Source organism: Peromyscus eremicus, chromosome 16_21 (assembly GCF_949786415.1).
Source record: "Peromyscus eremicus chromosome 16_21, PerEre_H2_v1, whole genome shotgun sequence".
Taxonomy (NCBI): domain Eukaryota; kingdom Metazoa; phylum Chordata; class Mammalia; order Rodentia; family Cricetidae; genus Peromyscus; species Peromyscus eremicus.
Genome location: NC_081432.1, coordinates 50,147,940 through 50,172,809, shown reverse-complemented (window position 1 = coordinate 50,172,809; position 24,870 = coordinate 50,147,940). Strand labels below are relative to the sequence as shown.

The window sequence follows — 24,870 nt, the reverse complement described above, 5'->3', positions numbered from 1 at the left end:
ACTCAATAGCTTTAGCCTGAGGAGTTTTCCTGGGTGCGCTGACCACTAAGAGTTAATAATACACTGCTTGGGACACGGAAAAATGCCTGGGGTGGCTTGAAGATTTTTTTTGGTCCAGTGTCCTTGAAGCAACCAAAGCAACCAGCCTGAGCACAGGCTGTCATATTCCTCTAGATTCTCAAAAATTGGGTTATGGGGTTAATGAGTAAGAATGATATCTCTGTTTATTAATGATTTTAAAACCTGAGGGAAAATGATTGGAAATGATAACTCCATTCTGCCATAGTTTATTAATGATGACTAAAAGATGAGCAAAAGGAAGTGAAACACATGTCCAAAATAAAAAAAAAAAAAAACCGATATGCTCTATGTTTGGGAACATTATGAACGTATCCCTGCTTACTAATTCTATATAAATAAAGAAGCACTCTGACTGCTAGTCAGTCAGGCTGCAAGATTCTACTGACCACTATGGCCTGGCTCACTTCCTTCCCCTGCCGACTCCTTACATCCTCTACTAGGACCTGTCCCACTGGGGATGACTCCTTTATGCTTCCTCTCTGCCTATCTCTCCTAAAATGAAACTAAGAAGTATCCCGTGTCTGATTCCTCCATCGCCGCTCTTGCTTCCACCCATCTTCAGACCCTACCCTCATCTGGAGCTGGACTCCAGCACATCTCCTTTCTGCTTCCATCACTCTTATGACTCACTGTCCCATTTCTGCTGTGCCATCTGTTTTCCTGCCTCAGCTACCTTCAGCTTGACCCAGTGTTCCTGGAGGTTATTTTCTCAAACACTAAGGATCTAAGGATCCAAGTTCCATTTCGAGATGCAAGCTGTGCTGTGCTCTAGCAGTTGATTCCTTCTTAGGATAAAGTCTCTAGAGATTTAATGCTTCTCATGCATAGCATGTATATGTTTTCCTTATTTATAACTTCCATTGTGTACAATTGTTTTAAAATGATGGAAACAGTGACACATCACCTATGAACATATTTTCTATAAATTATTTAGGAGATATGATGTAAACTTACTTCATTTTCATGCATCTAGAAATGGCAGGAAGCTGCAAGTAGGATGTATGGAAACATAAAACTGAGCTCATGAGAAACATCAGTGTATCTCCTTAACCAAAGGATCAAAAGAGAACCAAAAGTAGGCCTGTCATCCAATAAGGAATGTGTTCAGAGGCTGTTCTGGATCAGCAAGGTGTAGTTCCAGGGTCAGGATGGTATGAATCTCCTTCCCACATACTCCAAGATCATGAAGAACAACAGGAAGGACATGTGCCTAGACTAAGGGGACTCTGAGGCCCCATTTCTAATGACTGTTTAATTAAGAAACCTTCCAGAATGAAGATCTAAGAGGCATGAAAACAATGGCTGTCAGAAACCAAGTGGGTCAATATGATGTATTTAGTAGAAAATGAGACAAATTAATGAAAAGAACCAATACAATAAAAACATCACATAACTTACTTAAGTGAGGAGGGTGTTAGTGGAGTTAATGTGTAGGGTAGTCCCATGTATCCCTCCTACGAGGATGTACTGGCAATTATTGACTTTAAATTTATTGTTAGCCAAACTTTATTACCCAGCAATGCCACAAAAAATGGTGTGATTAGCAGAATATTCAAGAAAGAAAATGAAGTAAGAATAATTTCATTAAAACTAACTTGGAAACAGAAAAAAATAAAATTTAAAAGGAGAAAATAAAGTAGTAAAAATAATTCTAAATCTATCAGAAATCAAAATGAATGCCCTGCCCCTACCAAGAAAAACCCCACAAAATAAACAAATAAAAGAGCACTTAATGATGGGAAATCCAAGATGTAGGGAAAAAGTAAAAGTTCACAAGATTAAACTAATACATTTAATCACAGGAAAAATACTGTAAATGTTCTCATATAGAACAAATTTGATTTTAAAGCAAAAAGTATTATTAGGGATAAAGACATTTAAAATGTAATAATAAAGGTGAGATGACCAGGAAAATTAATGAATCCTATATACAAGGCTGATCAAATAATTTTATATAAAGTAAAGTTAGGCAGAATCAAAAGGAAGTTGACAGACTCTCATTTAAAGAGGCTGAAGAGTTGAGATTTCCACGGGGCATTCTGAGTGAACACCAAAGCAAAGAGCTGAAAGACATCAGAAAAGCAATGGAAGTTTTGAGCAATGTAAGTAATAAGAGTCCTGTATTAAAAGCAGAGGTGACTACATCCTTACCATCCTGATACACTTCTCAAGTATATGTGTAATATTCACAAAGCACAAAACTGGGCAAAGGCCATAAATCACACTTAAATCTTGAGGAATCTTTATCAGACTAAACACACTTGGACAGCAATGCCTTTCAGGCAAGTGAAGTTAGAAATTACGTATTATTTTGTTATCCTTCCTTCCTCTTCCCCCCCTCTTTCTCTCCATACTTACTTTTTTGAACAGGGTCTTACTTCGCATACCTGACTGACCTGGAACCTCAGATGTAGATAGACTAGAGAGTCATTGAACTCCTAGAGCTTCTGCCTCTTTCATGCTTGGATTAAAGGTATGCAAGTAAAAAATATAAATAATCTAGGCTGGAGAAGTGGTTCATAGCTCTTGTGGAAGACCTCAGTTCAGCTTAAGAACCCTGATCTGTCAGGCACCTCACAACTATCTGTAACTTCAGCTCTCAGGGATCTAATGCCTATGGCCTCTGCACTTATATGCACATACCCACAGGCAGACATGCACACAGATGCATAATGTAAGATAATAAAATAAGTCCCTTTTTGAAAAGAAAACATTATCAGTAATCTGTATTTCATACTTTTGCAAATTTTAATTTACCTCTAAATAATTAATGAATATAAAGAAAATGTGATAAAAATCAAATATAAGTATAATATCACAAAATATGAACACATTGAACAATAACTTTGAAGGATACAGATAGTAGCAGAGAAAAATCTAAACTTAAATGACAATATTAGAGAACAGAAAAACTAACTTCAGTTCTAGAAAGGAAAACTTTATGTTCTGTATATAACAGGAGCTACACACTTATGAACTGATGGAAAACACTTTTAGACTTCATTGACAGACACTAAAGAATCAGAAAGTAATTCAGAAGTGGACAATGGAGAACTCGATATGCTAAAGGCTCTAATTCCCCTCAAATCACTTTCATATTTACTATAGATTACAACAAGGGTGTACTGTGGTGATATTTCATTTGTGCTCTAACAAATAAAGCTTGCCTGGGGATAAGAGGGAAAAGCCAGCCACTATATTAAACACAGAGGTCAGGCAGTGGCAGCACACACCTTTAATCTTAGCATTCGGGAGGCAGAGATTCACCCGGATCTCTGTGAGTTCAAGGCCATACTGGGACAGAGCCAGGCGTGGTGGCACATGCCTTTAATCCCAGCACTAGCTAACCATAGAGGTCTGGAGGTCTGTACAGACAGACAGAAGAGATAGAGCTGGGCAGAAAGAGGAAATGATATAGCTGGGTGGAGAGAGGAAGTAAGATGGCAGGGCACAGAAAGGTATATAAGCCCTGAGTATACAGGAAGTAGCTCTCTTGGGCTGAGGATTTCCTAGTGGTAAGAACTTGTGGCTGGCTTATTCTATCCCTGTGATCATTCAGCTTTCACCCTAATATCTGGCTCCCGGGCTTTTTTATTAATAAGACCACTTAGCAATTCGTGTTACAGTGTACTTTAAAGCACGGAATATATCTATTTTGTCCCATACATGGGGGATGAGGTAAGGTGGGTGTCACAGGAATGCAGGGAGCATGGTCATAACTGACTTTTAAGCTTGATGGCTGGTGTATGAACGTTTTTTACTAATAATACCTTACGTTCATTTTAACTACCACATTATGAAGTAACAAAATCTTTTTAGGTGAAATGGAGGAAAATAATTTGTAGCTTGAGCTTCTGGCGCTCTCCCACTATTTCACTCTGCAGGTCATGTGAGTTCAACAGGTTGCAATTCCTTTTTTATGTGTTTTCCAGTATTACTAACAACTGCATCATAGCAATAATGCTTCTGCATGCAATTGTCCTGTGAGAATATCTAGTACCAGCATGTGGATGCATGAGATACAGTGTGCTTTTGATCCCAGTCCTAGGGACCCAGAGACAGAAAGGATCCCTGCAGTTAGATGGCCAGCCAGACTAGCAAAACTTTGAGCCCTAGGTCCCAGGGCCAAACCTTGTATCAAAAATCGATGTGGGTGGCTCCCAAGGAACAGCACTTAAGGTTTGTCCCTGCACTCTGCATGTGCACACACTAGTATGTTCACACACACACACACACACACACACACACACACACACACACACACACTAGTACTCCCCCACAGAAATCTAGTAGAAAAGCATACTTAATAAACAATAATTTAAAAACATGTATAGCAGTGCAGACATTGTGGACTGAGTCTGATATTATGAACATGATAGATAAAGAGGGTGATGTTTAGCAATGAGTCCAAATGAAAGAGTAACAGTGTAACCATTCTAAATAGGTAGCTACATAAATAAGAATTTTTTTGTTCAGCAAATGAGCATTGATGAGCATTCAATTGTGATAATGAGTTCATGCCTGGGACTCATTAAAATAATGATATAATGTAATGTGGGCTGGAGAGATGGCTTAGCCGTTAAAGGCTAGGCTCACAACCAAAAATATAATGTAATGTAATCAGCAATGGTCAAATATGAAAATATATAAATACACTTTCACAGAACATGAAAATTTCCTTAAGTGCTACTTTCTTAACCATTTTTCTTTGATTTAGTCCCCACACAGATCAGCTATGTTAAGGATACTCAAAGCAACATCAAACAACAGGATGGATAGCTTAAGAAAAACTTCAACTTGCTACAAAAATAAATTAAAGTACCCATGAGGAGGTACAGTTCTACTAATATTATGAAGCTATAAAATGACTACTTACAGTTATTTTCTATAAATTTATAAACAGTCACTGTTGCATTTTGTGTGTTTGAACACTTGGTCCCTAGTTGGTGGGATTGTTTGGGGAAGTTCTGGGATCTGTACACAATGGAGCCTTGCTGGGGGAAGTATGCCACTGGAGTTGGGCTTTGAGGTTTACAGCCAGGCCTTACATCTGTTATTGTTCCTCCCTCCCTCCCTCCCTCCCTTCCTTCCCTCCCTCCCTCCTTCCCTTCCTTCCTTCTTTCCTTCCTTCTTCCCTCCCTCCTCTCTCCCTCCCTTCCTTCTCTCTCTTTCTCTTTTTCATTCTCTCACTATTGTTCTCTGTTTCCTATGTGCTGATGAAATGCCATCACTCTGTTCCCTGTCAGGCTCACCTCACATTCCTGCCACCATACCTTTCCCACCATGATGGACTGGATCCCCTGCAGACATGTCAGTCAAAACAAACCATTTCTTCTCTAAACTGCCTTTTGTCTAAGTATTCGACCCCAGTAAAGATGTGTTGGGGACCGATTCCGGACAGTGGTGTCCTTACTTTATCAAACCTTACAAAGGCAGGAAGTTCCTGGCCTAACCTCGGGCTGTACAACTTCCTGGAGTACCTGCTAATCAGCCAGCTGCAGGGACCTGGGACCAAAGCGACCTCACCCTCCCTTAGGAATTTTCCATCCTTCTCTCCGTGCTTCCCTTGTTCCCCCTCCCTGCCTGAAGCCCTGTTTATAAGCCTCAACACCCAGTCAATAAAGGAGACCTCGACGCAACTCAGAATGTCTCTGTCTTCCTTTACGCGCCTGGTCTCCTTTCTCTCTCGCCCCCATTGATCTTTCAGGAGGTGCCTCCTCGGGTCTCATCAAATAACCTGGCCTGCGGGACCGGGCAAGTGGCGCCCGAACGTGAGGCTCGAGGCACGGTGACCTGCCGGACGACGGACAACGGAAGGGGCCCCGGAGAGGATCAGGGTAGAGACGCCCGGACTGCATCACTCGTGCGATGCGGGAGAGTCTTGAGGTAAGTATGTCGTCCCATCGATCATGGGCAAAAATTTATCTAAAGAGGCTGTTTTTCTAAAGGAGATGAAAAGGTAATCTTAGGGAGAGAGGAATAAGAGTTAAGAAAAAGGATTTGATAAAATTCTTCCAATATGTGGAGGAGAAATGTCCCTGGTTAGTGATTATGGACCAGGAATTCACCCTCTGACTTGGAACAAGGTTGGAAAAGATATTAACAAATTAATCAGAGATGGGGAAAATGTCCCCGACGCCTTTTTTTTAGTTTTTATGGTGTGATTAGAGATATTCTAAAGGAAGCAGAGGGAGATGGGCGTGTTTCACATTTACTAGCCCTTGCAGAGGATTTTCTCTCAAACTCCCCCTGCCTGACACCCAAGGGTCCAGAGGTTTATTGACATCTACTGGTAAGAGCGCTCTCTGTCCTGTCTGTGTCTCTGTCATGTTACTTTTGTTTTGTACCAGTCGATCGATTTGTACTTTGCAGGCTCTCACTGGGGCAGACGTGTCCGGACAGTGAACCTGGCGGCGAAGGGAGACGTCCCAGAGCCCTAAGGCCACCTCAGAGGTGACGATTTGGTTTAGGAGCATCTTTGGGTATCTTCCCCCACAATGGGAGGAAGTGCCACTTTGTATTTTGTCCCGGGAATTTGTCAGAGCCATTTTGTGGGGTTTTTTTGTATGTTTTGTTGTGATCATTGTTACTTTACTGTCTCTCCTTCTCTTCCAAGAAAAAAATTTTTTAACTAAATGAAAAAAGGGGAACTGCTGCAGGCCGCAGGAATATATCATAAAAACTCAGCTGGTTATGGCAAAGTCATTACCTGGAGGAATCAGGGAATTCCTCCAGAGGAAGCCAAATCCTAAGGAGTTTTTGGTGTTACTTGGCTTGTTATATATCAGCTGTATTCTGTTATAAAAATCATGTGTGCCTTCATAGTTTTCCCAATTGATTTTTCCCTAAGAAGGGCTAACAATGTGCACTGATCACTCTCTAGACATACACATTCCAGGCATTTGGAGAACAGCCCCAGGAAAGGCTTTCTCTGGAATCAGATATCTCCCCTAGCCATTTTCAAGGACTAAAGGAGACACCACCCAGGTGGTCACCCAACTTCCGAGGACTAACAGTGATAACCACCCACAGGCGAATCTCCTGACTTAAGGTAAATTCCACAAGGAGACACCGCCCAGGTGGTCGCTCAATTTCCGAGGACTAACAGTGATAACAGCCCACATACAAGTCTCCTGACTTAAGGCAAATTCCACAAGGAGACACCGCCTAGGAGAGGTGGATGTTAAGTAATAGCTTTACACAGTTTAGCTCGACCCTCCCTTTTATATACCGGGACTTCCAGGGCACAGAAAGGAAAAAAAAAAAAGAGAATGGAAGAACTAGACGGGTAAGAACTTGAGAGGAACAAACTGAGATGGGGAAGAACTAGATCGAAGGGCTAAAAGAGAGGACTAGAGGAATGAGATGGAAGATGAGGAAGAGCCAGATGGGGAAGAACAAGATGAGAAAGAGCCAGATGAGAGAGAAGGAGATGGGAGAGGAGCTGATAGGGGAAAGAACTAGATAGATGAGAACCTAGAAGGGTCAGAACTATATGAAGGAATTAAGATAGAACCTAGAGGTAGATAAATATAGAGAAATCAGTCAAGAAAGGAGCTAGACATGAGAGCAGAATAGAAGCTATGTAGAGAGAGAACTGTCACAGAATAATAAAGTGTATGAACAAAACAAAACAAAACAAAACAAAACAAAAGGTGCATGTCTGACTGACAGGGATGTGGAAGCCCCTGATGTCTGTTTGATCAAGGACAGAGATCCTCGAGTCTGGATTGTTTTTGATGTGATTGAGCCTGAGGGTTACCCCCCCCCCCCAGAGCACATCAGGCTGTCATTGTTCTTAGAGCTTTGTTGGTTGTTTTGCTGGGGCAAAGTTTTTTTGTGTGCCCTTGGTCTTGTGTGTAATGTATTAATTGTTCTCATTGTTGACTTGACTGTGACGGACGCTATGGAACAGTTCCCTTCTTCTCTACTAGACCTTTGCCTAGCCCACTGGAAGGATGTGTGAGCCACAATAGAGAGAACTGAGTTCCCCACCCCCACTCCCGGATTGAACTGAGATAAACAGGTAGCTCCTGCCAGGTGGGGCTTGCATACTGCAGGAGGGGCTTGCTGGCTGTAAATGAGGCCATCATCTCAGTGCTGATGTTCCAGTTCTTGGATTGTCTGTGTAAATGTTATTTGTTTCTGTCTGCTAACCTCCCTTATTTTCCTAGAGGAAGAGGAGGAGAGAGAGGCATAGCAAAGGCCACCTCCCTCCCTCCGTAGCTCTCTTGCTATCAGGACTGCAGCCAGCTTGCTGCTCTCATGAGGGTGGGGGTGTGTGCTCTCCATACAGGCGGGCAAAGACGGGAGCTCTGGACAGGGCAATGGGGACTGCCTGCAATTGACAAAAACTGTGTGAACACTAAAGAGAGAATCTGACCCTCCCTTCCTTTACTGTGATAATTTCAAGGTCTCTTCTGCCGGCCAGCAGCTTCTCTTGTTAGCCCTTCTCTGTCCTGATATTGCTTAAAAAGAAATGTTAAATTACCAGTTCAAGATACTGGGAAAATTATGCTTTTGTTTCCACAGGAAAAATAAAAATTTACATGGGTTTTGGTCATTTGAGTTCAATGGGTTACAAATACTTGCCATCATTTAAGAGAATTGGTTTCAAATTATTGTTGGTTAAGATAAAAAATAATGTTTTTATAAAAAATTACTTGAGATATATATATAAGAAAGAATGAAACATGTTTCATATTTCTTTGTCTTGCTATTCTGCTGTTACATTGAGACTCCAAAGGGTCATAGTTGTAAAAATGTCTGTCTACAGGTATGAATGAAAAATGTGGCCACATGTATGTTTGGTTTTGAATGTCTGAGTTTGCATGTCCTTTGTGTTAAGAAATGCAAGTTAATACTAGTCATCTGGCTATTCAGATACTAGTTTAAAGCATAAACTGTTTTATTTTAATATAAAAAAAAACTGAGAGGTATATTTGACTAATATATCTATAGGAGAACAAATTGCCCTGGTTATTGTTACCAAACTTAGAGATATTTTCAAGATTAGGCCTAGATTTGTTTGGCTCAGATACATTTAATAGATAATGGTCCTCAAACCTGTGAAAGATCTGTTAAATATGGCATTTACAGTATTTGATAAAAAGCTTACTATAGCAAACAGACACTCCGAGCTCCCCAGCTCCTAGCAATGACTCCCAAGGTCTCCAAAGAAGATATGAAACAACGACAAGAAGATGCCACCTGAATTGTGGACAATGCTGTCCTGACACCTGTCCTGCCAACACTATGAAGACTATAGGAGCCTGGGATGATGGCAGTCTGGGTAATGGATAATCTATGTTGTTTTTTAAATAGACTTAAAAGTCTGCACTCAGGTAAAGTTTATCCTTCTCAGATCTTTGATGACATTGATTACTGGACTAGCTATAGCTTTCTCAGCTTAGTAATTGATTGATCAATGGATTAATTAATTAAAGCTAATAAGTCTCTTTAAAAAAGGTTCTAAATATAGCCTTACAGATGCTTTTCATTGGGCCAAGGAAATTTCAGTTTAATCTATACTTGGTTCTCTAGATAGAAAAGACACTATGGATTTCAGGGCAAATTGATAATACTACAATTACTAAGACTATGGGTCTAAAAGTTCCAAATAAGTTCGTAAGATTTAACTCCTGTTCCTAGTTTATATCTATCTCAACAGGTTTCCACTTGGCTGACAGATACATCCAAGCATCATTTGCTGGTGACAATCTACTGCAAATGACTATGAGCCCTGAACTTGCTGAAAGCTGATATGGACCAATTCAGCCGATATGCATACCATCTCTTCAGCTGGTCAATAAAACGTTCCCTCTTGTCTTTGACTAACATTCTGGCTTTCCAGGGCCTTGACAACAACGTCCCAATGTCAGCAGGAAGTAATTACAGAAGAGAGAAAACATCGCCCCTGTTTCCCCCCCCACTCCAGAATGTTAGCTCAAAAGGGAATTTCTTTTCATAGGGAACCTGAGATAAAGTTCCAAGTTCCTTGAGGATAAGGAACTCTGTCAGCCATCATAAGGCTTTTGGCCCTGTGCTTCTGCTAATTACTGTTGGCTCTTGTATCACTGATGTCTTAACTAAATGATGATTCATGTCTGGGTACCACTAAACTGAGGATGCTAGAATTCCAATATCCACCTCGGAACCCATGACACACTTGCAGATGGCAAAAACTAAATAAGGGGAAGCTCGCTTTGCCATTGATAATGGGAAAACTCTTATGTTCTGGTCCAATTAGTCTCCGATATGGAATTCTTTGAGCAGAGAGGCAGATACACTTGAGAACCTGTATCTATGACTATTGCCCTCTTGTTAGGTATTGGGGCATCACTGCAGGAATTGGTACAGGAACTACTGCTCTCGTGCAGAGCAACCACCTTATGCAGTCACAAATGGCTATGACTACTGACCTAGAGGCCATAGAAAGATCCATTTCTGCTCTGGAGAAATCTTTAACCTCGCTCTCTGAGGTTGTGTTACAAAACAAAAGAGGTCTGGATTTACTATTTTTAAAGGAGGGGGGATTATGTGCAGCCTTGAAGGAAGAATGTTGCTTTTATGCTGACCATACTGGTATTGTCAGGGAATCGATGGAAAAATTAAGGGAAAGGCTGGCTCAAAGAAAAAGGGAGTTTGAAAATCAGCATGGATGGTTTGACCTTTGGTCCCTGGGCCTTTCAGCGGTTGACTTGGTTTATCAAAAATCAGATTGATTCGGTCTTACCATGACACGTCTCGATTAATTATCACAGAGTAGATTCCGAGGAGGCCAGCCAGGAGCCCCATCAAGGATTCAGATTCAGTGTCCTAAGGCCCTAACGTCCCCACGGTCCTGCTAGAGGGTACTCAATGACGGGAATAGTACAGGGCCCACGCCGGAGACAACAGCATACAGAGGTCGCCCGAGACCGGCTCAACATGGCATGCTGCCGAGCGTGGGAAGCCCCCTGTGTAGCCTAAGACAGGGACTCTCTCAGACCACCCCAATCACATGGACTTGGTCCATTTTTGAGAAAAGAGGGGGAACTGTTGGGGACCGATTCCGGACAGTGGTGTCCTTACTTTATCAAACCTTACAAAGGCAGGAAGTTCCTGGCCTAACCTCGGGCTGTACAACTTCCTGGAGTACCTGCTAATCAGCCAGCTGCAGGGACCTGGGACCAAAGCGACCTCACCCTCCCTTAGGAATTTTCCATCCTTCTCTCCGTGCTTCCCTTGTTCCCCCTCCCTGCCTGAAGCCCTGTTTATAAGCCTCAACACCCAGTCAATAAAGGAGACCTCGACGCAACTCAGAATGTCTCTGTCTTCCTTTACGCGCCTGGTCTCCTTTCTCTCTCGCCCCCATTGATCTTTCAGGAGGTGCCTCCTCGGGTCTCATCAAATAACCTGGCCCGCGGGACCGGGCAAAGATGAGTAATTAATCCATCAATAAGATCTGATTGCCATTTCTACAAATAACCTCATCGTGATAAGATACTCCTGGTTTGTTTCAAAGTTGGGAAATTTCATTAATTGTGACTGTTGTGTTGTCTATTTTACAGGCAGTCACTAACATTACAGGATTCAACAAGACATGTTAATCTATCACGAACTGGTGGAGCACGAAGGTAACATCAAAGCTGACAGACTGGTTTTTAACTGGACCGTCTCTACTTTGTTTCAAAATACACATTAATCTGCAAGGAAGACCCTAGCCAGACAATTACCCATTCACCCCAAACATTCTATAACTGGTTGTTGTCAAGACTGTTGCTTACTTACAGTCATATATTTGCAATATTTTGCTACTATATGACATGGCATAATAATTTAGGTGTGTGGTGCCAATGAAGCATTCATAGGGTAAAGAAGAATGGCATAACAGCTTATCAACGTATTTAGCCTACTGATTGTACCATTAAGGGGAAGAAATAGAATGCAGTGGTACAAAGGGTTAAAGGGGAATAATGGAACAGGGAGGGTTAAATTTGGTTGGGGGATTGGGAGAGCGGGGTATTGGTGGAAATACACGGATAGATAAATAACACTGATGACCTTTTATAAAAGCCATATGGAACCCCCCCCCACACACACACAGTTAAAATGGAGTTGTCCTACTGTGAGGTGGCAATGCTCCTACTAGACAACACAGGCTAATATATAAGAAGCCCAGTGATAGGAATGGGTTCCGACTTTGGGGGCTGTTGGCCAGTGAGGTCCCATAGACCCCCAAACATTACAGGCTATTGCCTATGCTATTGGTTATCCTCCAGAAGATGAAGGTAAGACTTTAACTGCAGCAGACACCATGTACTTGTGTCACAGAATGTGGAGAAATCAAACTGGTAGAAACTTGGATGCTTCCTAATTACTGGCTAGCTTTATTAGTGCTGGGAGGTGCTATTCACACTAGTGGAGAAAAAATACAACCATCATTCTTACCCAGCTGTGAATTCTGCCAGCTGCAATGATGACTGGCCTGGTAAGACATACCCACTGCTTGCAACAGTGACAGAAACACCTGTGAGTAACCAACTTGTGTTTTTATTGGATTTAAGTCCCACCCCACAAGATGAATCCCATAACCGGTACTATTACCGGCTCAAGAACCCATGGCTAGAGAGGTCATGGTCCCTAGGGAGACACTACTATTACTATTCTGCTAAATGGACATAGTATTAAACCAGATTCTACTGACTTATCATTATAACCATAGATGAATACATCTCTTAACCCTCATCAGAGAAGCTTCTACTTGAAGTTGAGGGTGATTAACATGGAGACTCACAAGTAGCCAAGGTGCAGAGAATAAGAAACTAGAGAATTTTTAACCCTAAAGAGGCTATCACGCCACCTATATCATATTTACTGTATCGGGAGGGGAAAACAGCAGGAGCACTTCACAATGAGCACCAGAAGTGGGCATGTCTGCAGGAAAGCATGCTCTCTTTCAGTTCATGTGTAACTGCCTGATCACATCTGGATGAATCCCCAAGTGAACTATAGATGGAGTGCTTCCTGTGTGCTCAGCATGCCAAATAGAAAGCATGTATAACTATGTGTGTGTACATCACTGGAAATGCAATAGCCAGATTTTAGAAAAACTTGGTATTTTAAGTGACAATATCTTATTGTGTTATATAAAATAATTAAGGCCATGTTTTATGATTTCGATTTATATACCTTCCTGATAACATTAAATTTTAGGGTGACTTTTAGGGCAATAAATTGACTTTTAAGAAATTCTATAATGTCCTCTGAATCCTTTCATCAACTCTTCCAATCAAGACCATCCCAGGCAGCACATAAGAAAATGTTTTACGGCTGTGGAGATGGCTCAGAGGTTAAGAGCCCTGGCTGCTCTTCCAGAGGTCCTGAGTTCAATTCTCAGCAACCTCATGGTGGCTCACAACCACCTGTAATGTGATCTGGTGCCCTCTTCTGGCATGCAGACAGAACACTGTGTACATAATAAAGAAATAAATCTTAAAAAAAAAAAGAAAGAAAAAGAAAAAGATCTTTAATGGCTGGGTGGTGTTGGCTCAAGCCTTTAATCCCAGCACTTGGGAGGCAGAGCCAGGCAGATATTTGTGAGTTCGAGGCCAGTCTGGTCTACAGAGTGAGTTCCAGGACAGCCAGGACTGTTTCACAGAGAAACCCTGTCACAAAAAAAAAAAAAAAAGTTCTTATCTATAACAGGAACTCAAAAAGGTTGATATTAAATATATTCTATCCAAGACTGATCAACTTTGCCCTTTCTTCCAATAGTGTCTTTGACTGTAAAGTATTTTAAAAAGAAATTCGGGAAGAATCAACAGTCACCATTCATAGAGTTTGCAGTAGGCACAGCAGGTGTCACTTTTTATTTTTCCAAGACAGGGTTTCTCTGTGTAGATTTGCACCTGTCCTGGAACTCACTCTGTAGCCCAGGCTGGCCCCGAACTCACAGAGATCCGCCTGGCTCTGCCTCCCGAGTGCTGGGACTAAAGGCATGATCCACCACTGCCTGGCTTTTTACATGTGTAGCCCAGGCTGGCCTCGAACTTGCCTGCCTCTGGCTCCTTCAGCAAACCCTACCGGCATGCCCCACCACAACTGGCATGTGCCCCTTCTCTTTCTATCCCAGTTAGTTGCTGCTTTGCATTGCAAACTAACTCATCTCAAGCTTTTCAGAGAGGGTTGATGTTGGCAGCAAAGAGCAATGTGGTGTGGTGTGGTGTCTTGTGATGTGGTGTAGTGTGTGTGTGTGTGTGTGTGTGTGTGTGTGTGTGTGTGTGTGTTATGTTTTTCTTTACATTTTATTTTATAGTATGAGTGTTTTGCCTACACAAATGCCTGTGCAGTACATACAGAGTTCAAAAGAGGACATCAGATTCCATGGAACTGGAATGACCAACTGCTGTGAACCACCATATGGGTGCTGGGAACTGTATCCTGGTCCTCTGGAAGAGCAGCCAGTGCTCTTAACCTCTGAGTCACTTCCCCAGCTCATGTGTATTTTGTATCTATGTAGATACGTACGGAAAATAATATATAATAATATAGATGAAAGGTTTCCTAGCTTTGGAGAGTCAGAAGACTGGCACAAAGCGTGGGGTTAGTAGAAAAGTAGGTCTCATCATAGCTAAAGGGGAAACTCACTTAGCTATCACATGAGTGACAAAGTTGCCATAACCCACTTAAAATCCCAGTAATTAAGGGTCTTAAGCCACAGAGCAGGGGGAGAGTAGAAACAGGAAGCTCAGAGGAGATGGGCTGCCAAGAAGGAAGTCTTCTGTGAGCTCTTCACAAGAACTCCCCTCCCTACCCGTTTCAAATGAGAAAGCTTGTGGGTCAGAATGAATGGACCTTCTTTGTGCTTTTACCCACAGCTTAATCAAACATTAAGTTTTTCTTTACTGTTGGAATTTTCCCCTTAGAACAGCACTGGCTCCCAAGCACTGTCACACCCTTCCACCTAACACTCTTTGTAGAAAATCACAGTTCCTTGTTAAGCTGCCTACAGTGTCTTTTCCTTGTCCCCCAGTCTTCCTAAAATCCTAGAAATCGCTCATCTAGATCATGAGGTTATGAAACCCCCAACAAGAACACGGTTCTTTCCCTCAGCACAGAAGTAAGGGGGGATGGAAACCTAAGTGGCAACTTCAGGCTACAATTTATTGTGCAGGGAAATGTGGAATTTAGAGTTACAGAAAGGCATTTGTTCTCATCTTTAGCCTTCATATCTGGTTAGAAAGCCCTTCTACTCCCCAGATTCCTTCTAGAAACTTCTGTTTACAAAAACAAGGCAAGAGCGACTGCACACTGATGCGGCTCAGGTGACAGCACCTGGATGCCTCACGTTCTTTATACTTGGCTTTCCTCAGGGTACTTGTCACACAAGGACAGAAGAACATGTGGTGATGTAACAAGCAGCGCACATGCTTTACAACCAACAGAATGAGAACCAGGGATGGACGTTTAGTTCTCATAGCCACTATGCTCTACCTTGGAAGCAGATCCACTATTATCGTTGAAGTAGGAGTTAAAGAAAAACACAAAACTATAGTCTTCGGGGAAATAAAGAGTCCATAACTTTTCCATGAAAGTAGGTAGAGATGCAAGACAGATGCATGCACACATACGTAGTTACACCTGTTCACACACATCTATATTCACTGATTGGCTAGACTTTCACACTGAGGATATGGTTGAATAGTTACGACAGACACTCTCGATAAATCCTAAAATACTTGTTATATGATTTCTTAAAGGAAAAACTTTCAAATGCCGGACTAAAAGATGCTCTGCTGATCATATCACACTATGAGGACCCCCTTCAATTGCAACTCAGCAATTTCTGAAGTTTTGACTATAGTAATTAGCTGAAATTTACTGGGACAGTATCAAACCTTCTGTGAGTGATACCAGGGAATAGGTGGTACAGGCTTACCCCACCTAGTTGTTATGAGATGTTTCCATTACATGGTCTAAGCAGTACTCTCCAAAGAATATTCTGGAAGCTAGAGGCACTCCATACCAAGGACATAGATCCAATTAGTATACACAGCATGGCCAACTCACCTGATCCTACCCCTGGGGCGCTCGGATTGCTCTGACATAAAGCTTGTGCTGCTGAGGCGTGAGGCACTGCTGGTTCGGGAAATGGCGGACACATCACTGACATCACTATCTGATGACTTGGCAGAGACGTTATCACAGCTTCTGTACTGATCTTTATGTATGTTATACTAAAGATTTAAAAACAAAAGAGGATGAGCTCCACCATCGGGTCACGGAACAAAGAAAAGACACAGACCTCCAGGTTAATGACCGCTTAACCCAAATGAAGTCAAAGGATACCTTTTGTCAAGAAAAGAATGGAAGCTGATGGTCATGTCAGCATTAATCTTATACACGAATCTCAATACAAATGGGACATGTTCTCAATGATGGGTCACGACTTACGAAGGGTGAGCACGCAATTGAAGTGCTTGCATGGAAAAAGTCAATGAATCATGTGTACATGCTTAAAACCTGAAATTTCATTACTCAGTTCTTTAAAACTGACATTTCATCATATTCTTCTCTTGCATAACTTTACTTTTTGGATTTCATTTCCAATATTTAGGAATCATCAGATAAAATAAGACACCATGCAAATTTACCAAGGGAGTTAATTAATTTTTGATTTCTACTCAATTTTTATTGTCCTATTGGAATGGACCATGCAATATGTTGTTATAACTATAGAAAGAGACACATTTTTATAACTCTGAATATCTAAGTAATTGTTTTCTCCGGTATCAGTAAAAAAGAACTATATTCATTTACATAAAATAAAATATTACCATCACTGTTATTTCCTAATAAGCAAGAGAATTTTAGATTCGTGGGCAACAAATGGGTGAAATGCTTGTTAATCTTTGGGGAAGTCACTTATCCTCTAATGTTCCATAACATGAATCTTGATTAATTTGAACTATCTTTCTCAAATGTACCATGTAAGTGAATTCTAGAACCCAAATCTATTTATATAAAAAATGTAAAAAGATAAAATTTAAGAAGTAATTCAAGTAATTCCACAGATAGTGCTCACATTCATTTCAATATCCCCTTGAAGCATGTTAGTTTAAATTCTTTGCCTCTTATGTGTATGACTTTATCATTTTGTATCATGATAACAATATACATTTTATGGTCAATGTACGAAATGAATTTTTCTAAAGTTTTATCACAATGATGTTTACCTTTGAAAGCTACAAATTCCCACTAGAACACAAAGGACATTCACATATGCTGTTAAGTCTAGGGCCTAATTAGCAGTTAGTATCAAATTCGTGTGACTCACGTATTCAAGGTAACGTGGTACCTTGGTTCACCAGCAAACTCTGTCATATGTGATAGATGGTTCTGTCCAAGACTAATTTCCCTCAGAACCATTTCTAATCTACAGATTTGTGGGGAAACTTCCAATGATGATGGAGTAGAACCTGATTTCAACACTTGCAGAGTATTAAACACAACTCCTAAGTTAAGACTACTGTGACCAGAGATGTATTATGTATTCATTAAATCTACAAATATTAAGAAATAAGTGAGATCTAATGCCCTGAAAATTTGTCTGGGTTGCATTACATGTTCTTCCACTATTTTGTCAACCAGAACAAACAGCTGACAGTATTGAGCATATGGACAGTAGCATGAAGATTTGTGAGCATAAAGGGGAATGTTGATCAATTTTAATGAAATCTGTTTTTTCTACAAGCTATCTCCACCCCAGCCTGTTTGAACAGAGATCTTTGCTCTTACATAAAGAGAGAATGAAAATGTCATTACATATTTTACTATACTGGGATATGTAATAATTACCATAATTATTTTAAGATCACATTTTCTCCTACAATAACTGAAAGAAATCAAAGACTTTATGTTTACTTTTTATTCCTATTATCTTTTTTAATGATTTTCAAAAACTCGTTAACCTTTGAAATAAGCCCTGCTTTTTTCATCAAGCATGATTTGTTAAATTTCTTTTTTAATAATTTAATATTTTCATCAAAATGCATTTATTAAACACTGAAGAATAAAATATACTCAGAAGGAATTTATTCAGTTATCCTGCAGGGAAATAAGTCAAGCTTCCTTCTCTAGGAGTAAGGTTCACAGTTTTAAAAGTCAGTAATAATAAACAGCTACCTCCACCTGCTGGATTATAGGGTGCCTGCTCCAGGATTATAGAAACAGAATTCTTTTAAAAAGTGAGGGCCTAATTGTGACTTTATCTATCAGTTACGACTTCTACCCACCAGAGAAGCACTTAATTCCAAATAACATCAAATGAAAAAAAAAAAAAAAACCACAGTGATGCATTTCAGATTCCAAAGCAGCTGAGCCCATATGAATTCCTCACTCAAGATGAAGAGTAGGACAATTTAATCCTTTAAAGAAAGACCAGGCTTGACACGGGTCTCAGGATCATATCTACATGGTGATCTTTTAGCATGAAAAATGTAATTTAGCTTTGTTGGTAAATAAAAGTATTCTAAAAATGGCACCTAATTTCTCCTACAGTTGAAGAATTTTCAACTATTTCACCAAATTTGTCAGTATTAAATTTTAATTACTTTATCAAATATGTTAAGTGCATAAATATCGTAAAAGAGAAAGTTAAAATTTTAATATATACTACATTTATGAAAATACTGACACTATTTTTGAGCAATAAAAGTCCTTTACAAGATAATTTTTTTTGGGAAAAAAACATAACCCTTCCCTGAAAATATATGAAAGAGTTATAAACTGAAACAGCTAATATCCACGACTCATTGATGTGAATTATTTTTCTTTTATGTAAAACAAATTCAATGAAAGCTCCATTAGAAACATTGGTCTAGAATATAAATATTCTAGTTGTGGTAAATATAAATTTCTTATTTGATACATCAATGATAAAAACTGGCAATTGTTACTTTGCATAACACAATTTCATTTCTAATACTCTTAACCATTTTAAGGTCTCTAATCTCCCGTTTATTGGTTATGCAGCTATAACTGGTGTATAATTCCATAATTGAGAATAAAAATATATTATGTGAAGTCACGTTTTCCATCTTTTCTCTCACAGGCAGATGGAAATTAAGATGTGCCTTTCACATTTATATTTATATAGATTCACATACCTCATATGTAAGTAAATTAAAATGCAAAGGGGCTCCTTGGAGAGAAGGAAGGAGACGAGCATGGGGAGACACAGGTTAATGTGAGCACAGTTCATTGATGTGTATGTATGATGAGATCACAATGAATCATGTCATCTTGAAGTTAACTGAAAATACTGAAAATGAAAGCTGTTCTTTTTTGAAAATTATTTTCAGTTATGTGTTTGTGTGTGGGAGGGAGTATGTGCACATGTGTGCATGCAGGAACCTTTGGAGCCCAGCAGCGCTCCCCACACCTTCCTGAGCTGGAATTACAGGCAGTTGTAAGCTGTCTGATGTGGGTTCCCTGGAAGAACAATATGAGCTTCAGACCTAACCACTAAGCCAGTTCTCCACCCCAAAATACTTTGGTTTTTAAGATATTCAAATTCAATAAAATAGGGACAAGGAGTATCTATACAAATAAAGAGAAAAATGTTAATAGGTAAGTCTGAAGGAAAGCCATTGAGAACACAAGGCTTGGGGACAGGCTAGACTGGAGTGTGTACTTGGTGAAGTGACAACAGAATCAAGTGGTATCTAAGCCTCAAGTCACTCTGTGAGAAACTCTACTAATTTTGGTAAACGAATTCTGTCTCTTTGAGTCTTGGGGTTCACAATGTTGGTAAGTGTTTAGGTTGAAACAGAATACTTTTCACATTAGTGTGTGTGTGTGTGTGTGTGTGTGTGTGTGTGTGTGTGTGTGTGTATACAGGCATGCAAGTATGTGAAGGTCAGAGGACAGCTTGCAGGAGTTGGTTTTCTCCCTACCCCAGGAGGTTCTGGGGGACTGAGTTTAGGTCCCTGGACTTAGTGGCAGGCTCCTTTGCTCAATGAGCAATTTCGCTGACACTAAAACAGAAGACTGAGGTCCTTCCAAGATCTAATTTGCTTTCAGCAGAGAATTTGGCACCTTTCAGAAGGGTGGTTTACAAAACTACTCACACTTGGGATGTGTAGAACAGCTCATTGCACAGATTTTTCTGATTAATTTTAAGCTTAGTTTGTACTTATTTCGATTTCTAATAGGTCATTATTCCTAAAAAGGCTTCCCAATGTCAATATCTAACCAACTAGAAACCAATGTTATTTTGATATAAATTTTAAAATAAACCAGATAATGATGTAAATGTGTTTCATAGAGTATAAGATTGTATATTTTAATTAAACATTAGCTACTACGTTTATGGATTTCTAGTATATTCTTAAAAATAATACTTATTAGCACTTATGTCATCTTCTGAGAGATTAAAACAGCATTTTTTAAACTAAAAACAGATAAGGAAATAAGCGAATTTGTCAGACTGTATGGCTTCTGTCACTAATTCACTAGTCAATGCCACATAAATACATTTAATACTCTAAATGAACATTCTACTGTTTCATTGACAAATGGCCTCATATGTCCTGCTTACTTTTACAATTGTAACTAAGGACAATCCCCATCTTTAATACCACTATTCTTTTCCCGTCAGAAAGATTATTAAATGTAATAAATAATATCTCAATCATGTAATTTACCTTCTGAAAATATAAAGGTGTGGAAGAGATTTGTCAAGCTGTATGAACAACTATGATGCAAGTCTAACACTTAATGACAATTTCCTTTGCATGGCTCAGTGCTCTCTAATTTTGTGACACACACACACACACACACACACACGCACACGCACGCACACCTAGTGTGTGTATATATATATTCTGTTTATCAAGGGGACACTATTGATTGGATACTTCTCATTTTACCTTGGAATATTGCTCGCGATCAAGTTCTTGACTAGACCCAGACCCTGTTGTCTGCTTAAATCGGTGCACTTTCATTTTCATCTGTCTGGTTCGCTCCTCCACTACTAAGCTTGCTGCAAAAACACACAATGGAAGCGCATTAAAACACATGAAGCACCTTTTAAGGACGTGACTGGTCTTAAGATTTCAAAGCTTTTGAAATGATTTGAACTACACAAAATTCACAACCAAACCATGATTAATAGGTTTAAAAAAATGTAGAATAGACAGCACTAACAACTGTTGATCTCCAGGTGAACACAATTCAAAGTACACAGAATGGGGAGCACAAATGTTAGTAACAAAAAATAAGCACCCTATTTCTTCACATCTGATGTGAAATATTTTCAACTCTCTGTGTAAGCGATTACCCAGAATCAACTTAAACTGTGAAATGGTGTTTTCCACTAGCTGCTGCTGGTTAGCTGTAAACAAATGTGCATACCGAACACGCCACACACATATGCACATGCTTGCATGCATGCACACCCACTTGGCATCCTCAGCTAAAGAGAAGTCTCTTGAAAACCATTTTATTGATAATCATCTACTCTTTGCAGGTATTCGTTCCTATAACATGAATTTTGACCAACAGCTTTGGACGAATATTTGCTGCCTATAAAAATGGACTTACTTAGACAAAAGCAAAACTTTCCACCTTTTATGGCTTGCATGAGCCAATACATAAATCTTGTAAATTTTGAAAAGGATATTCTCTACTTGTTAGCTCTTTTACAATATAATATGTTCGGAAATGTATTCTACTTAAGGCTTTATTATGACAAGAAGTGAGTGTGATTAGAGGGCAAGATTGTAATCTTCAATTTGACTAAAGTCAGAATCCATTATAATCTAGCTTGAAAACTCTTTCTCTAATTTTTGTGTTTTTACAAATGGAGGAGAAAGAGTCAAGACTATAATTGTGTGTAAGTCATTCAAAAGCTCATAACTGTGCTGAGTGAGACCTAAATTAGTTTTGTTTACAACTTACCTATTATTGATTAGTGTGTTTAACCTCTCAAACAAGTTTAAACTATACTTATAAAGTAGATGTGTGTGTGTGTGTGTGTGTATGTGTGTGTGTGTGTGTGTGTAAAAGTCTACATGACCTTTGTACCATTCAGCCTCTAAAACGGGAGTGCATGTGTGTATATGTGCATATGTGAGAATATGTCTGAAACCTCAGCTTCAGCACTTAAGTCATAATTTTAATCACACCAGCACCATTTTAACTTCTACCTTATTGAAGTCAGTAAACTAGACAGACTCATTCTATTACATCACAGTTCTGAAAATTAAGCAACGACAGACACATGTTTGCTTTGAATGTTGTCCTAAGAGACAATACACAGTAATTGCCTTTAACTAGAAGACGTTTAACAAACAGCTTGAGAAAAGTCATTGAGAAGTTGGTTAGTTACTTGACAACACACAGAGCCAAAGGTAGCACTATGAAGTAAGCTACAATAAGAAAGTTCTTAAGAACTGCAATGAAGTTGTGAAAATTAAGACTTTTGGGTATAGAGTGCCATAAACAACACAGAAAGCCATATGTAAGTAGATCTTCTCTCTGCTCTCCACCTCTGTGATAAATACCTCTTAGTACCATTTTTTTTCATTTACTTTGAGTTTTGAGGGAGCTAAAAAAAAAATCTGTACCTGTACTGTATAACTAAAGCTTAAAGCAATACATTGTAATGTCTGTTTCATAGATAATTAAATGTTAGTTTAATATCCTTGTCAAATACATTAACTTTTAAAGAACCTTTATAACACTTGCTAGACCAAAGCTTAGTTATATTTGCATTTAGTGTTTTGCAGTTCTTAATATTCCTTCCCAGAAGGCACAGGCCTGAAACACCTGGAAACAGTCTCAGTGAGTGAACTTTGCTATCCCACCCTCATTGTCTATGTAGGGTTTCGTTACCTTATGGGGTCTGCATTTTAATACTCATTATGCAAAACTTAAAGACACACCCTATGAATATACCAGTAATAAGTGAACCGAACATAACGTTTCCAGGGACTTCATTCCTAGTTTCCAAAAACTCTCATTATACTGCACTTACTCAAAGAAAGGCTAAGGAAACAACGTTTATATCTCACCAGGACCAAAGCAACCTCCAAATTAATATTATGACCCAAGATCACCAGTAGAGCCACTCAACTTTCCAGCAAATACAACTGCCATGCCATCTTCATTTGCTTGACCTCAGATTCCAAACAGAAGCCAAGTTCACATTAAGCCTGATCATTTACTTGAGCAATCAGAAGGTATAATTGTGTCATGCTGCTCAGACTCCCTTTGTGTGTCCTCTTTTTGATCACACTATGCATTAATCTAATATGATGAAATAACTGTTTGTACAAGTTATCACATGACATTGAAAAAAATATATATATGAGCTACTTTATAATCACACCCTTGGTGCAAATGGAAGTCCTATTTCACGCTTCTGCACACTTTTATTTCTCAAATGCACACTGAAATAAAATGACATTCTACATGGATTATCGATATGTGAAGCTAAATTACTCAAACTTCAACCTTAAAATATCAGTTCACTAATATTTGTTATTAATAGGAAAAATAACAGAAGTAACCAAAAGCAAATTCTGTCCTTGGAATATTAATATCTCTCAATTATTTAGATATAAACAAAATGAATCTCATATCAAAATTTCCAATATTTTATTTTTAAAAGAACAATTATTCCTCATCATTTAAAGGGCTTTACTCTTTTATCAATTTTAACTCTAACAGCAAAATTTAAATTAAAATAAAGCATTTTATAGAACAATTGAGACTCTTGCATTAAATTTACATTTTAAGACATTCTGAGTGTTTGTAGCACTTTAAATTCACACAAGGATTAAAAGGCAAATTGTCATTTATTTACAAAAATATTAGAAAAATTAATGTCTTCAGAGGTATTACCTTTCATCCTGTGACGTATTCAAATTAAGTAATTCTTATTTTTGACAATATTATTTATTTTCAACAACAGTTTAGCTTGTATATCATTTTCAAAAGAAAAAGGAGTTTACTATAGACTACTTTAATTATAATTGTAGATTGCTCATTAAAGTTTGTTACAGTACATTAAATAATTCATCTCCTGTAGTTCCTAAGATGGAGTTAACATTGTAGTTTTATTAGTGTTTTCCTGAGGAGTTGAAAGGCTGAAATCTGTCCCAGTAACTATAGCCTCAGTATTATGCTTATGTTGGATAAACTGTGGCTCAGTATAAGCATATGCTGATGTGCAGACCTATACTAAAGAAGATCCTTTTTCTTTACACCACAATATCTTGTTCCTTGTTCTGCGCAAATTCAGTAATCTTTTTCAAACTAATGTTTGTGAAAATTGCCATTAAGAATGGACAGCATGGCTTCTTTTTAGGAGCCACACTTAGGATACAATTTCTCTTCTTCTAAAACTCAACAAAAAGAATTCCAGTTGGAGCACATAGGGTAAGATTAGTAACTGTAACTTACAAAGTACTAACTAGAATTTTCTAATGGAAAATATTCTATAGTACTAACAATAAAGACAGGTTAAAAGGCATTCCCCTTAATATTTTGTACTTTGCTAAGAATTGTTTGTGTTTGTGTGTGTGTGTGTGTGTGTGTGTGTGTATGTGTGTGTGTGTGTGTGTATGCGTGTGTGTGTGTGTGTGTGTGTGTGTGTGTGTGTGTGTGTGTGTGTATGCCATGGTGTGGGAGTAAATATCAGAGGACTGTTTACTGGAGTCAGTTCTTTCCAGCATGTTGGTCCTGGGGATTCAACTCAGGTCATTGTGTCAAGCTTGTGGGCCAGTTTCTTTACATACT

General features: G+C 39.2%; 1 protein-coding gene across 13 annotated transcripts in view; it reads right to left on the bottom strand.

Moving 5' to 3' along the window:
- Rims1 (regulating synaptic membrane exocytosis 1) overlaps positions 1-24,870 on the bottom strand; it is a 492,321-nt gene that overhangs the window by 79,443 nt on the left and 388,008 nt on the right. For 9 of the 13 annotated variants that reach the window (XM_059243920.1, XM_059243921.1, XM_059243922.1 and 6 more), the window contains 2 exons: positions 20,997-21,109; positions 16,135-16,301 (listed from right to left, as the gene is read on the bottom strand). The exons of the other annotated variants lie outside the window; for them this stretch is intronic. In XM_059243920.1, the coding sequence (XP_059099903.1) occupies positions 16,135-16,301; positions 20,997-21,109 (280 nt within the window). The remainder of the gene's footprint in view (positions 1-16,134; positions 16,302-20,996; positions 21,110-24,870) is intronic. 13 annotated transcript variants of the gene reach the window in all.